The 20,341-nt window shown below is 35.4% G+C and overlaps 1 protein-coding gene across 1 annotated transcript in view; it reads right to left on the reverse strand.

Annotated features, from left to right (window-relative positions):
• Positions 1–19,603, reverse strand: part of LOC126897232 (serum response factor homolog) — a 36,767-nt gene extending 17,164 nt beyond the window's left edge. The window contains exons 1-2 of the mRNA XM_050670668.1: positions 18,423–19,603; positions 17,341–17,604 (exon numbers count right to left, since the gene is read on the reverse strand). Coding sequence (XP_050526625.1) covers positions 17,341–17,604; positions 18,423–18,845 — 687 coding nt within the window. The 5' untranslated portion in view covers positions 18,846–19,603. The remainder of the gene's footprint in view (positions 1–17,340; positions 17,605–18,422) is intronic.
• Positions 19,604–20,341: the final 738 nt, after the last annotated feature.

Below are 20,341 nucleotides of genomic sequence, written 5' to 3' on the forward strand. Positions count from 1 at the left end.
CCTTTTGCGGTCCAATTTCAGAGCCATAGCGACCCAACAGAAAGTGCATATATCATTTAAATATCGACATAATTATTAACGGCAATCAATGAAGTAAAATTGTATGAAATAGATGACGTGACCGAACAAATTCGGTNTGTAGGACCCGCACACAGAACAGTTTATCGTCTGATAATAGTGGTAACATCTTAATAGACAATATGTGATTCTCAACGCAGTAAAGGTAAGACGTTCGCCCTAAGACAACGATAATACAAGTGTCTAATGCAAAACTAAATACACGTATTGAAAATGATTAAAAAGTAAATGGTTGTCGACTTTGCCGTAATTACACTGGCGCAATATTTTCTTTCTGTTTTACCCTTTTGCGGTCCAATTTCAGAGCCATAGCGACCCAACAGAAAGTGCATATATCATTTAAATATCGACATAATTATTAACGGCAATCAATGAAGTAAAATTGTATGAAATAGATGACGTGACCGAACAAATTCGGTAAAAAAACGAGGTGTGATTCAAGCCGGTTTGAAAACATATAAGTGACAGACGAATTCCAACAGAACTTCTTTCAAATGAAATTTGCAATAAACCGTTAATTAATAAGTGAGTGCATTTTAAAATCCACGGAAGCCGAGTTACTTTGTCCGCTGGCTTTATAATCATTGGCCGTCGCGACAGAGGAATGTTTATAAAACGTTGGCAAGTACGTTATTTTTTCCGGACGGCAGAAAAAAGTAAATTGCCAATAATTATAAACGACGTTTTTGAATGGCAAATGTTTTATACCTATTTAGAATAACAACAATGTAACATTCGCAGAAACCAACTGTTGATAACATTAACGTGAAAGATTAACGTTTAGTGTGCGATTTTTCGTTGACCAATTGCGTGTCACAGACGTTTATTCTCGAAACTGATAACGCCAAGTATGCGAAAATCTTGTTTTGTTATTTGCCACTTTCGATCATATTGTAGCGCGAGATTTTTCGTTAAAATTTTATCGTCTAAAGCACATTCGAAAACAAATCGATTTCATTGATATTTTCAACGGACGGCGACAGTTAATAGAAGTTTTGTCTTCATTGTTATTCTTATGGGGCGCAGATGTTATGAAATCGGCCAATACTATTACTCCGCCGCCCCAAGGATGTATTTATTTTACATTATAAATCATAAAAAATATACATATATCGTAAACGTTAAGTATAACCAGCATGTACAATTAGGTGCTCAGAACATGACAGAACGACAAACAAACATAATTATAATAATAATGTCATATTTAACTAATGTGACACACATCATTACAACGTCAGAAAACGATAACTCGCTCAAGAAAAATCTCAAGTTTTACAGTTAGCGCACGTACTGTACAACAGGTGGCACGACGTAAGGACAACTCCTAACGTTGAGCAAGAATAATTACTATTCAGTTTATTTTTTACTTGTACAATAATGTTGTTCTTTATTTTGCAAACGTCCGCCGAGCCTGCTGAAACTCATTGGAAATAATTGTCAGCTCTAGTCAAATTATCTAAAAAATCGTTTTTCCCTAGTGCACATTTTGCAAATGTTAATTGTACATTGCGTTTCAAAACGAGCAGACTGCTAATCGTCACGTTGAATAGCGCAAATTTTAGTACAATAGTATTTTCGTTGAGTAATTTTAGACAAATTTTTGAACGATAAGTATGCAGAGACTTTGAGCGCAACTGTCCTAAGTACACGAACGCACAGCGTTTCTCGATCGTCTATTTCGAGAAAACGAGTGCTGAAAAACAGAGTTCTTATCCGGCAAAGATGCTGGTAGCTTGGCAATTAATATTTAATTATCCTATAGACACGAAGATCTAATTTAATTTTGAAAAAAGGACAATGTTGTCACAATCTTAATATGAATTTATTTATTTCATAAAAATTGATAAAACAAATAAATACATTATGCTATTTGAGTAGGAACCATTGAACAGAGTGGAGACACTACAACAAATCTTTAAGAATTCCAAAAAACAATTTTTTCTTTAAATTGCGTTTGTCCTCCTACCCTACTCTGAATGCGTTTAGGTTATGGATTTTCTCGAGGGGTTAACGAGAATCAATTAAAAATGATTCTTCGACTGGAGTAGTAATAATTTTTAAAAATTCAATCCCCAAAAAAAGTAAATTATAATCAATAAAACAATATTTCACCATAGTGTAATAAATTAATCTTTTAATATTCATTTGTTTTGTGAAAATAATCGATTGTAACCGAACGTTAATTGGAGATTATCATAAATTTGCTCGAAATTACTTCAAACTCGAAATAATATAAACGATATTTTTAACTTTGCCGTAATGTACAGTTGAGTAAAATAATTAACACGTTTCGAGTAATCTTCCGAAGTGAAATGATTTCGTTAATGAGTCATGAAATCGTGGGCTGACACGAGTTTGTGTTAGGCCATTATGACGTGGTCTCATCATAATTTGCATAGAAAAATAACAAAAATTTGACCACACGCACAGCGTACAAAAAAAAAGTCCAACGGATAATTTTCCTACCGGTCGTATTCAAGTGTATCAAATAAGTTTGAACATATGAGCTTTACGTGAGGACATAAAAAAACCATGAGCAACTCGAAGTAATTTTTACGGTGTTAACAGCGTTGTAAAACAAAAACAATTGTTTTTTTTTTTTTATTTCCGAGTTCGATTTGGTAGTCTCATTGCGAATGACTTTAATACAGTTGTAGTTACGCGTGTGCGTGTGGCGGTGTCGCTTACGGTTATTACAGGTAATGACGAGGTAGCTACCGACAACGGCTGCGGCACACAAGAACCGCCGGGCAGTAATGATTAGTCACAGATTTCAACGACCAAAATGGATTCGATCAACCCGCGGCGTCCGAGTGCCGATGATGGATGTTGCGTAAAGCGAACGCGGGACAAAAAAAAAACCATACGTATGGGTGCGCGTGCTAACCGCGGCTGCATAACGGCGTCCCGAGGCGGCGGGGTGAGCCGGATAGTACGGGAGGGGGGGAGAGACGAAAAAACACTTCTTGCGAGCTAACGCCATACACACACACACGCGCGCGCACACGGCTACGTTATTAGAAAGCCCTAGCGCGAAGATCCTCGACCGGCGCAATATGACGGACAAACCAGACCCTGAGGGACGCGCCAGCGTACACCGGATAATCGGCGTACGTGATGGTGACGATGGTACGCGCAACAGACGGGTTGATCGAAAAAACGGTTCGGAAATGTCAGCGGGTGTGTGCGTTTGCGACGAAAAACCGTCACAGGTGTGTGGGCAGAAAGAGAAAAAAACACACACACTCGCACGACGCCGGTCGTATTGAATACCGGGCGCGCAGATGTTGCCAATGAGTCACGTCGCGTTCGTGCGTCGCCCCGCTGCCGTCGTCATAGACACCGCACCTCCGCCGCACGGTAAACGTGCAGTGCGCTAGTTTGTCCGCACGACGGGCGAGGGGATCGCGCGCCGGCCGTTCCGGACCTGACTTCCGGCGGACGTGTTGAGATTTGCTCGTGCCGATCGCATCGTCGCCGGTCACCACATACGGGACGTTATTTCAACGTGACGTACAGCGCGTACTCGGCGAAACGAACGTCGGGCTATGCCGGAAGACGATTAACGAATAGTAGTAACCAGTCCGCCGGCCAAAACGATTGACATTCATACGAACTCGGTACCGGAGTTCGTATGAAGAACGTACCACGCGCTCGGCCCACGTCCCAACACACAACCAACAATTGAGCTAAAAAGAAAATGCCTCCTCGCGACGATCTAATTCAATGAGCACACGACATTGACATTAATAAGCCGAGTAATTGCAGTTGGTTGTTCGGTACGATAAAATGTCGTTTAATCAAAACTATGGCGGACGACATTTTTCATGTGATATGTAAAGAAGCGAACGCACGACAACAATTTGCGGTATCCAACGGATGACATAATACAACATAAATCCCGTAATAACGTCCAATAATTACACGCGATTAATCGATGTACGAGCATTTCGCGACCGGTTGACCTTATGGTCTGGCTGCCGACCACTTGGCAATGTCGATGATCTGCGCAATTTCCCTAACAACGCCAGTGTTGACACTTGAGCGCGTATTCATTGATAACGACTAGTTTGCCGAATGGCAGTTGTTTTGCGGAGAGACGTCCGCCAGAGTTCGGGTGCCTAAACCGAGTTCTTATCCGAAATTCTGCGCAAACGACAGTTATAAAAATTGTGTTTCCAAAAGTCCTAAACTGTTTGCGCCCACCAACACTCGCGTGTCTGTGATTGGGATGACAACACGGTGGTCATGAACATATTTTTTTACTGCACGTCGGTTGGGTTTAATAAACACGTGCATTTTTCCGTCTTAAATAAATTAAATAACAACAGCGACTAATCGCCGAGGTTGGTTGGAATTTTAATGGGTCGCCTGCACACGAATAGCGTCCACAGTAGCGGAATTACTGTGTCAGTGCGCGTATGCATTCATTAATGCCGGTGGTGTAAAATTATAATTCAAATCCGTACAACTGCACGCTATTGTCTTGGAAAACAAAACGCGACATCCAATAGGCCGAGACGATATCGACGAGTGTATATAAAGCACACACGTTCGAGTCCTTTCAACTCTCCGCACATTTATACTGCGCGCGCAGAAAAGTTATTAGATTTCTATCTGCAAGAGTCGGCTGCAACTTGTTGTACAGTTCCAAACCAAACAACCTGCCCGGAACCGTAAAACGACTCTTCTTTATTCGCAAATTATTTCCAAGTACACGGGTGACGAACCAAGCCGTAGTAGTAAACCTCGAGTCCTATTCTTGTGCGCCGTTATTCCGTATTTGTGCTGAAAAATACTCATTCTAGCTCTTGAAATAACTCCAACACGTATTCGTTCAGGTCTCGACGTTGCACCCGATTCGAGTGTGTGAAATCGTCCTCCTCGATATGAATTATCGAAGAACCACCGCCTATTATTTTATGCGCATCCGATAATAGTATCGTGTGAACAATGAGAAATACTGGATTTCTAGTGGTACAAATTTTTTCGGAAAAGTTACACTTCAAATTGCTATTCTAGAGCGTTTTGTAAATTTATTGAAACTCCAAGTTCATTTCGTACGACTGACAATCGGATAGCGTTTGCTTTACTACGGGCAAAGTAATTTTTTGGTGCCAATAACAGGATAAGGGTCGACGAAAAAACGCTACTGCGTGTGAATGGCATCACAACGTAGTGCATAGTCGTCAGCCGATAGTCCTCCACACGATCCAATGCAGCGACATCGACGGTCGCACTACTGGTCGTATAGGACGTGATGCGAATGGACAAAAACTTGCGCACACATTGTTGTGTATACATACACATAGAAGCGGTTGTCGAAGCTATAGAGAGAAGCCGGTTGCATTTTTTTTTTTTATTATTATTTTTTTATTATGTAGGTATATACTTTATGGGCCTCGTCCTCTTCATTCGACGGCAGAGAGGCAAATATAACTCGACCGAAGCAAAATGCAGAAGCGGCGCAAAGGAGAACAATGGGACCGGTAGCGGCCGGAAGATGTAACCGCCACCGGGCAAAACGCAATAGCAAATATCGACTGTTTATTGTTCATTGCTGTCAACGCTGGTCGCCGCCAACGACAATTACAATGACTACTTAAACAAACTACTTATTTTCAAATTGAACTCGGTAAAACGATATTTATCAGTGGAATGTTATTATCAATGTGTTACAACACCCAATTATTTTACACTTGAACGGCGGCGGCGGCGGCACATTAGAAAATGTTACTCGGTGAAAAATATTAAATCGACACCTATGGAAATATACAACAATAGGGCCGGTCGATTTACTTAAAAATAACGAACAACACGAGATGAATAATGAACATCTGTGTAGAATTTTGAAAACACAATATAATTATCCGAAAACTCACAAGACTCGTATATAATTACTGTGCCTTCGCTTTGGCAGAAAAGTCAAAAGAAAATTAGATATTCAAGACGATTAGGTTTACTGACATTACTCTTATTCCGAACTACATTAATAACTGGCTTAATAGAACACAGTTGTCACAAAGAGAACCCGCGCGGCTAATGAAAATTGTTCGGTGATAGATCGTGAGAAAACTTAAAGGGTTGCCGCCGCCGACAGTGTTCATTCGAATCACGCCCTTAGTCCAAAATCTGTTGCACTTCTACCGGTTGATAAATTGATATTCATAATGCCCTCACTCGGTACTATTATCTGTTCTATTGTAATTGGTTAGAGGCTGATTTTTCTGAATAATATTCGACGACGGTTTACCGAAGTGTACTGTGTGTCGTACTTAAAAACAATGAAATTCATTTAACAAAACGAAAAAAGTTCGTTCTAAATAACGAGCCGTGTATTAAATATTTCTTAACGCGACCTCTCCACTCATTCGTCAAAAAAAAAACACTCGAGTTGTAGACGAACCGAGATCAATTAAAAATGTCGTTATACAATACCCTTTAAAGGATTTACTAAGAGAAAAACATATTTCATTAAAGAGCGGATCTCATAAATTAAACTCGAGGTGCGGCATTGAAATTCAAATATGTACAATACATTTGCAATTGAATATGAGTGAAGTATTCATTTCACTTTTTTAAATATTTATTCGGGGACAAATAATAAGTGCTTATTCGCATATTTTATACAGAACAATGATTATTATTTATTAGAGTAATCATTATTAAATAAAAAATTGTATGGATGCAATTAACAGTGTTAAACTATAATTAAAACTAATGTTATTGTCGAAGATAATAACAGATAGAAACTAACCAAGTTCGTTGACAATAATTAGAGTATTGTAACGATAATTTAAAATGTGTTGCCGGACACTGTTTGAATTAAAACCACTTAACCTAAGCAATATAAAATTTACTGTTGACAATCGACTTGAAACGCAAATGATTTCTAAATAGGTTTACGATAAACAAATACGATTTTGAAGACGGACGTTTTAGGTAAAAACGTTACAAAGCTCCCTGTAATGTGGACATTGTTTTTCGTTTGATTGCCAATAGAGCTAAATAAAAAAATCACAATTCAGTGAAGACGCGCGTTCATGATAAACCGTAATGTAGACATATTAGAAATTCAACAGGCAAAACCTTTACAACAGTTCAGGACACAATTTAAGCGCATAGTTTTTTATTTATTAGTCGTTGGCATAACCGGTGCAGCCAAAGAAATACTAATTACATAAATTATAGGCACACAATGTCAAACGCGTCGACAGCGCTGTACTCGGGAAGACTTTATCTGTGTCCGGTCCGGTATCGGATTTCACACCTATACCACCACCGCCGCTGACCAAAGCCGAGACGAATCTCTGTGGACGTTCGCCGGCTCCGACAAGGACCACCGCCGCGCCGGGCTCGTTTCGAGCACTCGGTTATCACAATTAATCGTCCGACTCCTCCGCCCTCGGGTCCGTTCGGCCCGCAAACGGCTGGCGAAATGCCGGTCACGGTTTCTCTATTTACACACACAAACGCGTGCGGGTTAGCTATTTCTGTGAGTATCGTTTATTATCTTGTGCGCGGCATTTTGTTCCATCCGAACGGATAAACGGCCGTACATGTTTATTAAAATACCATCTGCACGTAGATAAATACCTACACTCGGCGGTCGTACGTACGTATTAAATATCCATTTATTTTTTACGAAATAAACATACAAAAGCGTCTGGTGACCATACGGTGATGATTCCACAGTAACCAATAACTATTGAAGAACTTCCATTTAAAATAAATATATGGAAAGCACGGGAATCTTCAGATCAAATCTGTCTGGTCTCATCGAATGTTTCTCATATTCATAATTACAATGAATTTGTACTCGTGTTGAGTACGTAATTGATGGTTCTCCACGAGAATAAAAAAATAACAATGTTAACTCGCCCAAGACGAACGGCGATCGATCGTGAGAGCAAAATTTTGTTGCAAAGCTAATAGAGAAGAATTCGAAAGATCTTTAGTACAGGATTTGATTAAGTTATGATAATTCGATTTAAGTAAATTTCTCATCTGAATCTCGACGAGTGTTAAACGAAAAATAATCATTTAACATTGTTAATTAGTATTTTAACATAAATTTAAGACAATTAGAGATAGCGCGCGGGTTTAGTACACTTTACCGGTAGTCCAATCTTCGAGTATAATTACTGTACAAAAGATGTATGATTTTTTAATAATTTACCGCGAAGGTATACTTGGCGATGAAACAGTAGGAAGTTAACCCGAATCTTTGCACAATAATAACATGTCAACGTCAAACATGACGACGACGGTACAAGACTAGAAATAGAAGACCGACGATTAATATGATATTACATTAATTAGTTAATTCTCTATAGTAAGACGAGTTTTTTAATTTATTAGTACCTACACGACATCAGGAAAATTACTAAGAAAACTAGTTTGTACAAGATAAAAAAATGTCCAACGGTAAAATAAAACGAAAAATGTTCATGGAATCCAAGTTGATCAAAAGATTTATTATCTATTGATAAGACATTAAACTGTATCAATTGAAAATTAGTCATTAAACAGTATTTATTGAGTAGATCCGTCCAGACGACTGAAAACAAATATATTTCATATTTAATTTTTTTTTTCTATGATACAACATGTTAAGTAAAAAAATGAATATCATACACTCAGATACGAATACAAGTTACCAACGCCACGCTCGCCCCTCAAAATATAGTCCTCTTTTTTGAAAAATTGCTCTCACTTTTACAGAAATGGTGAAATAGTCTCGTCCAAAAAATGTCGTCTGAATCCACGTCACTTTAAAATACGAATATCACAATAGAATATTTAATAATTTTACATGAATACAGAACACTATTTACATGACCTCTGAACAACTACAAATAGCATAAATAGACTATTGGTTGTACCAACACATTATTTCGGTATAAATATTATTTTTATGAGTATTTAATGGTCCAAATAGCCGTACGGGTGATGTTTTTTATTTTCGTAGACGCTCGTCCGACTTGACACTAGCAGAGCCCCACGAGGAATCCAATGAGTCTTATTACAACGGAACAATAATATTATTACACCTACGTGCGCACGGGGCAAAAAAGAGCACGTCTGCACGCGCCACCGAATTAACTTCCAAATCATCATCATCATCATCATCATTATCATTATTGTTATTATAAACTACCTGACTAATGTATCCGATAATGGATTGTAGAAGAGTGGATTCATTTCTTAGACGGCTGTAAAAAGAAATCACAGTGGTAAACGCACGCCCGAAGACCAGTGTAATTTTTCAATTTACATTCGGTCCAACACCAGTCACAGTGTTTCAAAATTACACTGAGAGTTTTTTAAGTAATAATATCTACTTTTTTCAATAGTTACGTTTTTCCTGTGACTATTCAGTCTCGACTAAACAAAAATATACACTATCCACGTATTAATTACTCTAAAATTCGGAAAGTATACCACACACTCTCAAGCCATGTAGTCAATAGGCATTTTATTTAATAAATGCCTCTACCGTTGAGCCTTTGTTACATTTAATAGTCATTAACTAAGTTAGTTGTACGAGAACCACAAATTAATCGTGTAAATTTACACACATAAACTCAAAACTACTTGGTAAAACTTGTAAGTACAAAAATATAAATAGGACTTTTTGATTAAACAAAAAGGAAAAACCGTTATTTGTATAAATATTTTATAGATTAATTCTCCATTAATAATTACATTTTTTAATAAGATAAATACATTAAAATCAACAAGAAAGATTTGTTTGCAGTCAGCTAAGAAATAATTTGCACTTCAGTTATATTCAAGTTTTGTTTTGTGTTCTCTAAATGCGATAAAAGAATTACCGAATCAAATGTGTGGCTGAAATGTTACATAAATGGGCTTATGAGATTTTTCATAACTTGTACAGATAAAGATGTTATCTGTCGTGCGCCGAAAAATTAAGAGTCGATTTTGTTGAGAAGGTTTATTTTTTGCACTTAAACAATATTACTTTCCACAATATACACTTGAAATATAAATTAATTTTTTGCTCCACTGAAAAAATGCTTAAAGTGACATATCAGCTTTTGGGAAATAATCACAACCTATGGTCGACATTATACATAATAACAATGGTCCACAGATATTATATTATNAAGTGACATATCAGCTTTTGGGAAATAATCACAACCTATGGTCGACATTATACATAATAACAATGGTCCACAGATATTATATTTTAAAACTGTACGAATCAAAACGGTGTAGTAATTTATAGTAATATAGTAAGTTGATACAAGTGTAATGATGAACATCCATTTGCATTGGTTATCGTGCGATTGTCTATATCCGGATTGTAAATAATAACAAAACTGAAGTTAAGGCCTCATCATTTTGGTAACAAAACGTGGTCTAAAGAAATATGAAAATTATTTTTTGTTGACTTCTTATACAAATAAACTTGCAGGATACGTGACAAGTGAAAAATTACATAGCTTCCAGATAGGAACCTCTCTAGACGTTAGTGGCAGCCAATAAAAATAGAAATTATTAAATATTTTACATACGTCTATATGTGCAAGTACAGTTGATGATAATACTCACGATTAGAGACTAAACGCCACCAATTGCATTGTGCGTGCCTTAAACACCGTTGAAATGACGCAGCGCTATTTAAGCACAATGCCTTTAAATTAACTATTTAAACGTTTAAACGATTTGGATTCAATGTTTTCGTAACATGCAGCACGACCCATCAAGTGTCGATTATAAAGTTTTAAAAATAACAGTACTAAGTGTTGAACAAATTGTTTAATACACCAATTGAATTTTCATAAAATATTCAAAATTTAAAACTATTCTCTAGCAGAAAATATAAAAGCATAGATTTCGGTCACCGATTGGCAATCGGTTTTTGCACTGGGTCCCCTTAAATAGAAATGCAATTGCATCGTGTAAAACAACTGGACGACGTTGACTTTAAAATATTATTTTCAACAATTTTAGCTTTTAAACGATTTTTACGCGTATGAAAATTGCTGAATTCATTTTGAAGCTCACGTTGAATTAAACTTCAATATATTAAATCTACTGCACTAAGAATCAGGACCTCATTCAAAATTTGAATCCCAAACAATTGTGTAAAACTTAGACCTGATTTTTGAATTGTCAATTATTGCCTAGGAATTTACATCTCTAAATGGGAAAAACTATTCCTTCGATCATTCATAAAATGTGTACTCTCGATCAATAGTTTTTATGATACAATGTAGAAAAAAATGTATTTAACCCGCTCGTTCATCATTAAAAGACATTACGGACGGTCGTTCGGACCATGGAAGAGATACTTGAGCTGGAGATTACATTCGACACTAATCAATATTAACAATTAAACGACATCGCCCCCACTGACCCAGTGGATAGTAGTTACGACATGACGCCCTCGGCATTTGACCGCAACGATCAGAAGGCGGAGGCAGCAGGTACACCTCACAAGTGTATTGCGTTGCGGCGGCGGCGACGACGACATGCGATTATTGTTTTGCAACGTTTTAACATTGTTGCTGGTGCTGACATTGAATACAAAACTGAGTGTATTACGTACGAAAAGAAATTAAATACAAGTACGATTAAAAAAATTTTATTATGTGACCTACTATTCGAAGAAAACAAAGCGTCGCGTCGTCATGTTATCCCCACGGGTCGGCTTACCTACCTACAAACATGAACTACAGATGAAACGACGCGATAACAAGGACGTGGCCGCAATAATATATATTAAATGATGAATAAATGTAATATAATATAATAATAACGAGTGTAAGTTAATTATTCGCGGTTATACTGTCGGGGAACCGGAGACGGCGAATACAATGGTCGTGTGGCGGTGACGGCGGATAAACCCTGTGAAAACGGTCAAAAGAACAATGAGCAGCGCCCTGTCTTTTTAATAGCTTCAATTCTCTATCTCTTTCTTTTTTCTACTGTTGCGGCCAAAGTCGGTATCGGCGGTTTTTTCTTGCGTTTCTTTTTTTCGACTTCTCTCTTCTTTCTATACGATAACCTACACGCACATGAACCATTGTGCATCTATCACAAAATATATACATATAAACCGCAGGGAATATTAAATTGCGAGGGCCTTCGTCGTGTGTTTACTTATATTTAACATGGCAACAGCAGTTCTATTCTACACGCGGTTTTTTATTACCGTCTCGTTACAGTATCAAATGCGATAATTAATTCAACTGTCTCTAATCGACGATGAAAACGTTTAATATTATAATTTTCACGCCATACAGTGACTGAAACAGTTAAAACATAAAAGTATTTCCCGCAAGACGACTTTGCCCGTATGACGTTCCCTTAACATTAATTTTATAGTGACATATAAAACAGACACAATGGTAATTAGATTAAATAGAAAACCAAAATAAAAACAAACATTTGACTCTAAAATGTACACAATCTATACTTCCAAGAATATAGTAAAGGATAACAAAAGTATTAAACTATACATTTTATAAAAGATACTACCAAATATGATTTCATCTGAATTACGATTTGTCAGAGAACAAACATTTATTCCATTTTACACTTTTGTTACCTTCTACTTTTTTAGTTACTATAATATTACTTTCCAATAATTTCAGTTGCAAACAACAGTTAGATAAATTAAGTGCATTCAAAAAATATGTGTGTGTGTATGTAAAGTCATTTTACTATTAATATATTAAAAACGGAACATTTAACACGAGGAAAGCATTAGCAGAGAAATTTAAATGGAGGTGCTAATTTTTGCAAACATTAGTCTATAGTATCTAAGAATATGCTTAAAGTGCGCATAATTTATAAAAGCATTGTGACTTATCAGGTGAAACTATTAAAATAATCAGTTGTTATCGCTCTATTGTTCATTCATCAAACCTATCAGTCAATGTACAATAGAAGTGTTACTACATGAAATCTGCGGTCATTCTCATCATAAAAAATTAGGTATAGTACTATAGAGAAGGCTCAAATATTTTTCACACGAGTACGTTGACAATTAAAATTAAATGTTATTAATAAAATCACAAGTTATACTCGAAATTTCATGATAAATTAATTATATATTTTTTATCGGTATACATCCAAACTGCAATAAATTGTTATGTCAAATTGTCAAAATTACATTAGTCACGCGGAAAAAAATTAACAATAATTTAATCATCGAAATTTTAAACAAAAATATATAAATTGTTCTATTTAAAATTCTTTACAACTTATCATACATAGTTAATATTATTAATTTAGAAATTAATATTGATATAAATTTACTAGTAATATTTAAGGTGTATTGGTAATTTATAACGCTATAACTATTTTCAACTATATAAGAAGTTAAGATTTAAACATATGTAAGGGACTTGGTAGTGTAACTACAAATAAGCTAAAATTATTCAACAAAATAGTAAAGACAGTGTCAACTGTTATAAATACAGTAACAGATTTTTTGTATATACCCATTTTTATTATGTTTAAATGACACGTGCTGGCCATACCTAAATATATCTTTCAATATAATAAGTACCACCTTTTTCGATAATATAATAATTAAAAGCTAGTGTCTGTACAATGTATTCTTCTTAACGCGACAGCTTGTTGGTAGAATACCCGAGTAACAAGCAAACACTCACAAATTGAAAATAATTAAAAAAAAAATCTAAATGGTAATAAGCAGTAGGTCGTCCAAACGTGGAATTTCGTTTGTTGTTTTTATGTTTTTAGCGTTGATAATGATAAAATAGTTCCCTATGTACGTATCCACGATTTTTTAATCATTTTTCGTGGCTTCTCGAGTTCAATGTTTTTTATTTTTTATTAAAATACTATACAAATGAAATTTACTGTCATACTATACCTACCCAAAATTGAGAAGTCTTCAACATAGTTGTACTTACCTCGAAAAATATTATTTTATGTAACAAATCGCTATATTTTAATTAACAATAATTGGTAATTATTAATCACGTTCATTTAAGGTAAATATTTTAAAAGACAAGTAACATACGTAAAATTTCAGTAGTTTAATTATAAAGTATGGTCGCCATGTTCTGGAAGAAACAATTTAAGCTTGTGTAAGCTTAAGTGTTATCATATACCATAGTTCAACTGATTTCTTCAAGACAACCACTTTTTGTGAAAAAAAGAAGAAATTTTAATTTCATAATAATTAAAAAAAAAAAAAAAAGCTCATCTAAAATTAGACGGTCAAGTACCTATTTATTTCATAACTAAGATTTATAGATATATGTATAAATTAATTCAAAATTACTCTTACACATAATATCAAGAGAAATTGACTTTTAATCAATCATTATTTAAATAATATTTTTAACGTTAACTCTTGTTCAGATCAACTGAACATTAAGGCTATATAAAATTTACCAGTGGTAATAATTTTTTACATGAAAAATCCATATTTCAATTCATGTAACAATAACTATGAATCAATAATAAGTGTAACGGGTTTTATGCGAGAAAATGTTTGGTCGCTTCGATTATTACTTAAGGTAATTTTATTGATGATGCGTTTTACTTGAACCCTTTAAAAAATAGTACATTAATACTATTGTATTTTAACACAAGAGTAACGAAATCATTTACCATAATATTATTGTTACGAATGACGTTAAATACAGAATTATTTTTGTCAACGTCTAGATACGCATTTATTTTTAATTATCAAAGTACTTGCGAATAAAAGTTTTTACATAAATCGACTTCTGCATTTAGTAGTATTTCTTATCAAATACACCTGTTGTCCATTCTGTTTCGTATGACGTACGCCAATGCGAAGTGTACACAAAAGCGAGCCACACGATCAGACACTGGCGGTGACAGAGAGAGAAAGATGCGAGGAAAAGGGCAACCATCTGTTCGACTCAACAGGACTTATTTAAGAGGCCAGGGCACGAACGACTCTGTGGGAAAATCGTTTTAACCGCAAAACTGTCAATACCCGATGGAATGTTTGAAAAACACGACCTAGGGCAAATTCGGGCGGCCAATAATCGGCAAAAGTGCTGAGAAAAGTGCGATTTGCGCACACAGAAGTGCTCTAGCGCGTGTCCTTGTCAATTACGTGGGTTAATTTTTTTTACCGCGTGTAGGCAGCCACACTGGTTTCAAGTGTAACACACTTCGGGTACTTCCCGTGAGCCGCCGGTGGGCGTCTTCCACACATAATAATTATTCTTCTGTTACTGTGTGTGCGGCTGAGCCCGTGGCCGAGACAACGTCCGGTGGGCGACAATAATATTGGGCGCACGAACGAGTGCGACTGGCCATCGATGCGCCGTGCATTGGGAAATAAAACAAAATTAAACGGAACAACGTGGGCCGTCATAAACACAAACACACCCAAAATTTCGAAAATCAAATAAAAACAATAAATGGAAAAGAAAAAAAAAATACTGCGGAGTGGCTTTCGATTTTCAACAGCGGTCAATGGTCATCCGCTGAAATACAGCAGATGGTCTTTAAAAATAGCCAGCGGCCACAAAATGAAGCTAATAACTTCACATGTTCAGTAATTTTATTGTATAACGCGAAAGCGTTTTCAATTATTCGATTAATAAAGTACATAGTTTTTACAAATGTCATTTTTTATATATATATAAATCCGTTTATTAATATTTGTCTAATAATAATAATAATATAACTCTATTAGAATATAAATTCAGTTTCGTCGATAAATAAACATAATAGGTATCATCACAGCCTTGATAACAATGGTCTATAATATATTCGTATTTATATTGGATCATTCGATTTCGGACTAGTAGACCAAACGCATTATATTTATTTGGATTTAAATAACATATGATTGACTTAACATACTATTTACAAAAGGCACTGTTTCGTAATTTATTGGAATTCTCTAAAAATTTATTACAACATTATAATATACGTATTTCAATTATATATATATATATTATGTACAGTAATGACAATTTTTTTTTTTTTTTTACATAAAAAATATAAACTTTTTCATGAATATCCATTTATAATACAAAATTAGAGAGCTTATGTTTTTAATTTAAAATGTTTAACGGTCAATAAATTATATTGTCCTTTCGTCGTGTGTGCCGCTTTTAGTTCCCACGGCCTGAGCCGATCATTCCTACATTACGGCCATTTAAAGAACCCAGGCACGTATACCCTATAACCACTGTCCGGTTTTCCGATATTGTGGCTGCGAAATTCTCACGATAAAAATGGTTATTTTGTACACAACCCCAGGTGAGATTTTCTACGTGGAAAACGCGAACCGGTTGGATGCGTAGGCCTCACCGCGGATTTGAGAGCAATACAAAACACCACCTACGCGCCCCCCACAAACCCACGCGGGCGCCGCTGACCGTCTTAAAGGAATAATAACAATAATTGGTCAATCAGCGTCCTCTCTACTCTCTTCTACCGTTACACTCCTTCCGGGCACGTGACATCACTTATAAATAAAAAATACATTTTGTAACAATTCTATGGTTTCATAATAGTTTTCAACTTTGGAATGCAATAACAATATAAAACAAAATACATGCAAAAAAAAGCTGGCAGCTAATACTGATTTAATTTAAATAAGACCAAATAATTTTTATAAATTTTAATTTATTAATGAAATGTGTGGGCCATCTCTTCATAACCTCCATAAGCCTAAATTAATATCTCAACATTTTATTATTACTTTTTTGTAATGTGTTTCAGTATGTAAGTAACTAAAGCTAAAGCTACACAGCGATACAAAAAACAAATTTAAAATAACATAAAGCGAAAACACACACTCAATGTATAATATTCAATAGCAATGGATAATATAATTTAAATATATCTCTGGACGGATAGGAGGTTGTCTACATTGTAGATACAATAATATTCAATTGAACTCCACTGACAACAACATACATGTTTAGAATTTTTGGTAAACTAATAGAACACTATATGAAATTTAGACAACTTATTATCAGTCTATTAAAAAAAAAAAAAACATGCAGTACTATCAATGATTAGTTCAATTGAACATTACCGTTGATTATGTGAATGGGATGCCATATGAGGATATTGGTGTAGAGGCAATGGGGATGTGCACTGCTGCTGATAATTGGCTGTGTGCATTAGTGGACTGGGACTAGAAGAAGGTATAAGATGGGCCGGTGGGGACATAGCCATAATATGTTGGGGATGGTGTTGCTGGTGGTGCGGATGATGGACAGGACTCTGTTGGCCGTACACAAACTGCCTTACTTTGGAATCGTGGTCATCTCCAATATTGTATGATAAATCTGTTTCTTCAAAACCAGTAGCAGACATCCTTTGATCACCAGAATTAGCACCGGACGATGATGGACATGGATCTGGTGAGTTTAAACAAGTCTGAATTAGCGCTTTACCGGCTTCAGATGTAATCATGGGTTGTAATTTGCGAGTAGCAAATGTGTATACATGGCCTGTTTCAGAAGCCACTAACAGCATTACTTGAGTACCAGTCAAAGTGGATAGCTCATATGCCTAGAAATAAATAAACTAGTTTAAAAACTAAAAAATATTATCATATTGTGGTATTTTTTTAAATAATTTTACATTAAAATAATATAATAATAAAAAGAATTTTATGATAAAAAACCTTATACTAATTTTGATTAAAATCTATGATAAATTCACCATGGAAAATTTTAATAAAATTACACTCATATTGTGTGATTCTACTAGAAAATATGTTTTTTATTTTGAATTTATATTACTTTACAATAACTTCTAAGTTTACTCATCATTTTTTTAGAAAAATATTACTTAATCAGTATTGAATGGGCTACAGTCAAATTGTTTAATGGTTTAAATTAACCACATTAAGATAATTGTTTATAATTTTCTTTTGTAATCATGATTACAATACTGAAATAATATATTTAGGAATTTGTTTAACATTTAAAATTGTCAAAACTTAAGGTTTCATCTATTGATGTTATTTTCAAATAAAATGAATAGTTTTTTTTATTAAAAATGAATTTATTTTTATGTTCACAAAATTCAATTTATAATAGAAAAAGTAAGAAATTATTAATACAGATTTAATGTATATATTTTTTCACAAATAAATAGTTATATAATACTATTTATTTCAACGTAATTTTTTTTTGTGTTGAAATAATTTGAAAGTTAACCTAAGTGTGATATTGTTTAAGACTGAACCTCTTTTTAGACGTTAAGTCAATTGTTATATTGATAAAGTAGATAATTATACTTCTTATTTTACACATTCTGACTATTTAATAAGGTAATTTAAAATTTTAAATTATCTGTTATGATTAAATGTACAAAAAACTCACTTTTTTCATTATTCCAGTCTTTCTCTTGGAAAATGTTGTATATCTACGAAGCTTATTTTCAATATACTCCATCTTAATTTTTACACGGCCTTTTGTCTTCTTGCCATTGGATGGTGAAACATCCTTGGCAGTAGGCGGCGAAAAGTCTTCAACTAACCGGTGATGATCATTTGGATCATAGCACATATTACTGCCAGGGCCAAGGGTGCGCTTGATGCCCCGTTGATGCACTCCGGTAGTATTTCCAGAACCGCATCCCATCATGGGGGGAGTTCTAGATGTTGATGGACGTTGCTGTGTCCCTCCGCCGTTGTTGTAAATGTCCGACGGGTCCAACAGCGACATGTTCGACGCGTAACCCATGCCGAATCTGTTGTCGCGGCCGCCACCGCCAGACGCACTGTCCATCGCTGTCCACCTCATGCACTTGACCGACTGTAACTGGTCATCCGCACAACCCACACACGCGAAAACTACAATCACAGTTCGACGGAACGCACTCGGAGTGTGTTTTGAAAGTTTAAACTTTAAAAAAATAATAAATTAACGTCACTGATAACAACGGCCGCGACACTGATAACGAGCTCGCACTGTCGGCGAAGACAGCGCTGTTGCTGCTAATACTGTATGAAGATACGAACGATTATTGTTTTTCGCCCTGTGTCGAGTAATTCGACCTGAGACCGTATAATAATAGATCTTCTCGGCGCATGTGCCGCGCGTTTTTTCTATTTTTAAATTAATTAACGCGAGACACAGTTGAACATATTTTCTCTTTTCACAAATATTGCCATAAACGTGGGTCGATGCACTAGAACGATGTATTTTTCGACATGTTGCGGCCGCACAAGTGAAATGTATTTTAAATTTAACGAACCGTCGCCGATTAAAATTATTCAAATACACACGAGCTAGTGTTTGAATAACTTTAACACGATAATGAATTGAAAAAATCTACGCAAGTCTAAAGATTTGAAAATAACAGTCACGGAATAATCTTCAAAACGTAGGTCCGGTAATAATGCGGCTCGACGATTTTAATCTCAGCTCGTGTTGATCATCAGTCTGTCCGTCAGCTGAGTTGCAGCACATGCGATATGTCCATGTGAAGACGACGGAATGGGAAGTGTATTGCACACCGTGTGTGTGTACATCGGTCTGTTGTGACCGGCCGTTACGTTCGCGTGTGTGTGTGTTGGCGGTTGATCCCTCTCCCGGACTGCTCACGGCCTCCCCCGCCACCGCTTGCCATATTTAGAAGAGTTGCTCGAGCCAAATTAGGCAAACTTGACCATATACGGAGCGGCTGTAGTACCTCCCCAATAATTTTAAGATCCACCTTCCGGCGAATAATGCGCTTCCTATAGCAATTCGCCATATTTTTTTATACGCTAAAATTAATTGCACGTGGAAACCCGATTTACGTGATTATTACACCTGTTAACATTTTTTATACGCACCTTTCTATCAATTTCTTAATCACCCCATAAAGCTTCACTTACATTTGAACCAAGTTCTTTTTAAATAAATATTGAACTGAGATCATGATTTCTACAAAAATAAAATAAAAATTATTATTTATAATCCTGAACACCTCCTGTCTAACCAAAAATACCACACTAAATAGATGATATTAATTTAAAATGTTAATGACTATTTAAAACTCTTCATACACATACGTGGGTTTTTGTCCAAGACCTCTATTAAATAGTTTTTGCAATAATTATAAACTTAACTCAAAATAAAATAACAGTGCGTAGTGTGTTCCGAATTAATTTCTGGTGAAAACATAGTTTGATGAATTTTCAAGTTACACGTATCACCACATTTATAGTATACAAAATGAAAATTAGATTTTAAATAATTAATAATTATACGTTGAAAATATGATATCAAAGTTAATTTCTGGAGGCACTTTG

Source organism: Daktulosphaira vitifoliae, unplaced genomic scaffold (assembly GCF_025091365.1).
Source record: "Daktulosphaira vitifoliae isolate Bord-2020 unplaced genomic scaffold, ASM2509136v1 Scaffold_1, whole genome shotgun sequence".
NCBI classification, from domain to species: Eukaryota; Metazoa; Arthropoda; class Insecta; order Hemiptera; family Phylloxeridae; genus Daktulosphaira; species Daktulosphaira vitifoliae.